Source organism: Aegilops tauschii, chromosome 5 (assembly GCF_002575655.3).
Source record: "Aegilops tauschii subsp. strangulata cultivar AL8/78 chromosome 5, Aet v6.0, whole genome shotgun sequence".
In the NCBI taxonomy this organism is placed as follows: domain Eukaryota; kingdom Viridiplantae; phylum Streptophyta; class Magnoliopsida; order Poales; family Poaceae; genus Aegilops; species Aegilops tauschii.
This window is the reverse complement of record NC_053039.3, coordinates 560,649,436-560,652,281: the sequence shown is the minus strand read 5'-3', so window position 1 is coordinate 560,652,281 and position 2,846 is coordinate 560,649,436. Positions and strand designations below refer to the sequence as shown.

At 49.0% G+C, this 2,846-nt stretch overlaps 1 protein-coding gene across 1 annotated transcript; it reads left to right on the top strand.

Annotated features, from left to right (window-relative positions):
* Positions 1 to 869: 869 nt before the first annotated feature.
* LOC109745744 (probable aldo-keto reductase 2) lies at positions 870 to 2,846 on the top strand. The gene is made up of 5 exons (XM_020304859.4): positions 870 to 1,210; positions 1,296 to 1,499; positions 1,584 to 1,756; positions 1,878 to 1,980; positions 2,224 to 2,846. Exons 1-5 carry the CDS (start codon positions 980 to 982, stop codon positions 2,563 to 2,565), a joined length of 1,053 nt encoding a protein of 350 aa, XP_020160448.1. The 5' UTR covers positions 870 to 979; the 3' UTR covers positions 2,566 to 2,846.

Genomic DNA, 2,846 nt, shown 5'->3' with positions numbered 1-2,846 from the left:
GGCATGTTGTTCGCCCGCCGAGTGTTTGCCCAGGGTCGAAACCTCCTCCTCCAACATCTATGTGTCTATCGCCCGCGGAGCAGAGCCCAGATGGCAAAAGCGACACTAGTGCAGTTAAGATCATCACACACGGTTGAAAACCCCTATATAGCACACGCAAAAACGAGACGTCGCCTGGCGATGGTGTATGATAGGGGTGCATCACACATGCTATAGGATAATTGTGTGTGATATAGGATACTAAGATACAGATAATTTTGGTGAAATTAAGCAATCGCTCTCTATCACTGGTCAGGACCCAAGGTTTTTGCCCCCGCTCCAAGCAACGTGAGACCCTTGTGCATGGATGTGGCGGGTTCTTGGAAGCACCCACAGCCATTGACCTTTACGCGAGGTCCAAGTCCACAGCCGGGTTGGTTTGCCGATCTGATCCGCGTCCACGTCTTGTGCTGGCCCGGTGTGTTGGTCTTCTCCCTTCCAATTTGGTCGTACTTTACGGTTCTAAAAATGGAGCAAGTTATTATTGTTGGACTGGTCATGGGGCGATCGCTGTCACCAAGGCAGGTGCGTACGTGGTCACCGCAGACTCCTTATCTAATGAAGTTATTACTCGTGTCTGTGTGCCGACATCCAGCAAGAAGGCCAAGGATTTGTCCGATGAGGGAGGTGCCAAGAGGAAAGATCTCCATATATTTTAATCTTTTCTATTCTATACGTAGCAACACGCCATGCTCTGTCTGCCGGATCGGTCGTCGTGAAAAGTCTCCGGGGAAGAAAAGGAAAGCTTCTCGATCGTTAGCTACCCTCTTGCGACCTGCAGCAAGGCTCTTAGCATGCGGGTTGCAGCACCTCCCTCCCTACATATACATGTGCGGCGACGCTACTACGTACTACATCACCTCACAGGGTCACCAGCTCCTACCTTCTTGCTGAACAATCCAAGCTAGCTAGGCGTACGTGGTGAGCCGATCGATCGAGCATGGCGTCCGCTACTGCAGCTGCCGCGGTTCCCCGCATGAAGCTGGGCTCCCAGGGAATGGAGGTCTCGGTGCAGGGGCTCGGCTGCATGGGCATGTCCGTCGCCTACGGTCCGCCCAAGCCCGACGCCGACATGGTGGCGCTCATCCACCACGCCGTCGCCGCCGGAGTCACCTTCCTCGACACCTCCGACGTCTACGGCCCGCACACCAACGAGATCCTCCTCGGCAAGGTAATTAAGCTTGGTCCTAGAATTAGACGGTTTGATCTATTCTACGGATGTGCGCTCATCAAGGTGCTCGATCATGTCGTGACAGGCGCTGCAAGGCGGCGGCGTGAGGGAGAAGGTGGATCTGGCCACCAAGTTCGGCGGCTTCTTGGGAGAGGATGGGTGGAGTGTCCGCGGGGACCCGGCGTACGTGCGTGAGGCGTGCGAGGGCAGCCTCAAGCGGCTCGGCGTCGATTGTATTGATCTCTACTGCCAGCACCGCGTAGACACCAGGGTGCCCATCGAGGCCACGGTGAGTACTTAACCTCCATTCTGTAATTCGTTTCTTGTTTTTCATATTACAAACTTCATTTATACTTGCACGTTGTTATTATAGATTGGCGAGCTCAAGAAACTAGTTGAAGAAAGAAAGATAAAGTACATCGGATTATCCGAAGCATCTGCAGCAACGATCAGAAGGGCGCATGCCGTTCATCCTATCACTTCAGTTCAGATGGAATGGTCACTATGGAGTAGAGACGTGGAACAAGACATCATTCCGACTTGCAGGTGTTGTGCGAAAACCACCTGTATATTTTGTTTATTGAAAATCATGAACTTTCCCCGCAAAAAAAGAAGAAAATCGTGAACTTTCTTGTACCAAATGTAATATTTTTCTTGACAATTTCAGAGAACTTGGAATAGGAATTGTATGTTACAGCCCACTTGGTAGAGGGTTCTTCTCTGTAGGATCGAAATTGGCCGACTCACTGTCAGATGACGACTTCCGCAAGGTGATTCCCTTTTTTTACACATATTCTGGTAGCTTCTTAATTCTTTATTATCTTTTGGCTTCTAAATATAATCTTCCATCATCTAACTTACGGTGCTTATATTTTGTGTAAATATTCATCTTTCAATTGTGTAGAAACATTTTATGTTTTTACATAAGTGCATCGTAAGTTTATTTCTAGAAAAGAAAAGTGAGACTTCTATGATTTGTTGGCTCTTCCACTGACAGAGTTCTACTATTGCAGCTTTTACCTAGATTTCAGCCAGAGAATCTCGAGAAGAATGCCCTGATATTTGAGAGTGTTAACGCAATGGCAACAAGAAAAGGGTGCACACCATCACAACTTGCATTGGCATGGGTTCATCATCAGGGGAGCGATGTTTGCCCCATACCGGGCACAACAAAAATGGAGAATTTCAATCAGAATGTGGGAGCACTGTCTGTGAAGCTCACACCAGAGGAGATGGCCGAACTCGAGTCTTACGCTGCCACAGGTGATGTCCATGGTGACCGATACCCTGAAATGATGAATACTTGGAAGGATTCTGAGACCCCTCCATTGTCCTCTTGGAAAGTTGAGTGTTGAATAAACTAGCTAGCTGTTGGTTTTCCATATATTTTTTGTTTCATGTTTAGCAGCGCACGAGCCCACGTATTGTGTGGATGCCGTCCGCGTCGAGTCAGGCAATGGCATGTGTGTCCATGTCGCTGCCATGCGTGCAACATGGTCTAGCTGCACGACCGGTCCGTGGGATGGCACAGATCGTCCGGTTTGCGGCCTAATAACTTGAGCACGACGTCTTCCTTATGCAAATAAATTGAGAAAGAGAACGAGAGAAAAGCAGCAAATTTGTACGCTGCACAAAA

What these genes read in the sequence shown, in the direction of transcription:
- LOC109745744 (XM_020304859.4), top strand. Translation starts at nt 980, where the DNA reads ATGGCGTCCGCTACTGCAGCTGCCGCGGTTCCCCGCATGAAGCTGGGC. An exon ending in ACGAGATCCTCCTCGGCAAG is followed by an intron (nt 1,211 to 1,295) that starts GTAATTAAGCTT and finishes ATGTCGTGACAG; the next exon opens with GCGCTGCAAGGCGGCGGCGT. An exon ending in CAGATGACGACTTCCGCAAG is followed by an intron (nt 1,981 to 2,223) that starts GTGATTCCCTTT and finishes CTACTATTGCAG; the next exon opens with CTTTTACCTAGATTTCAGCC.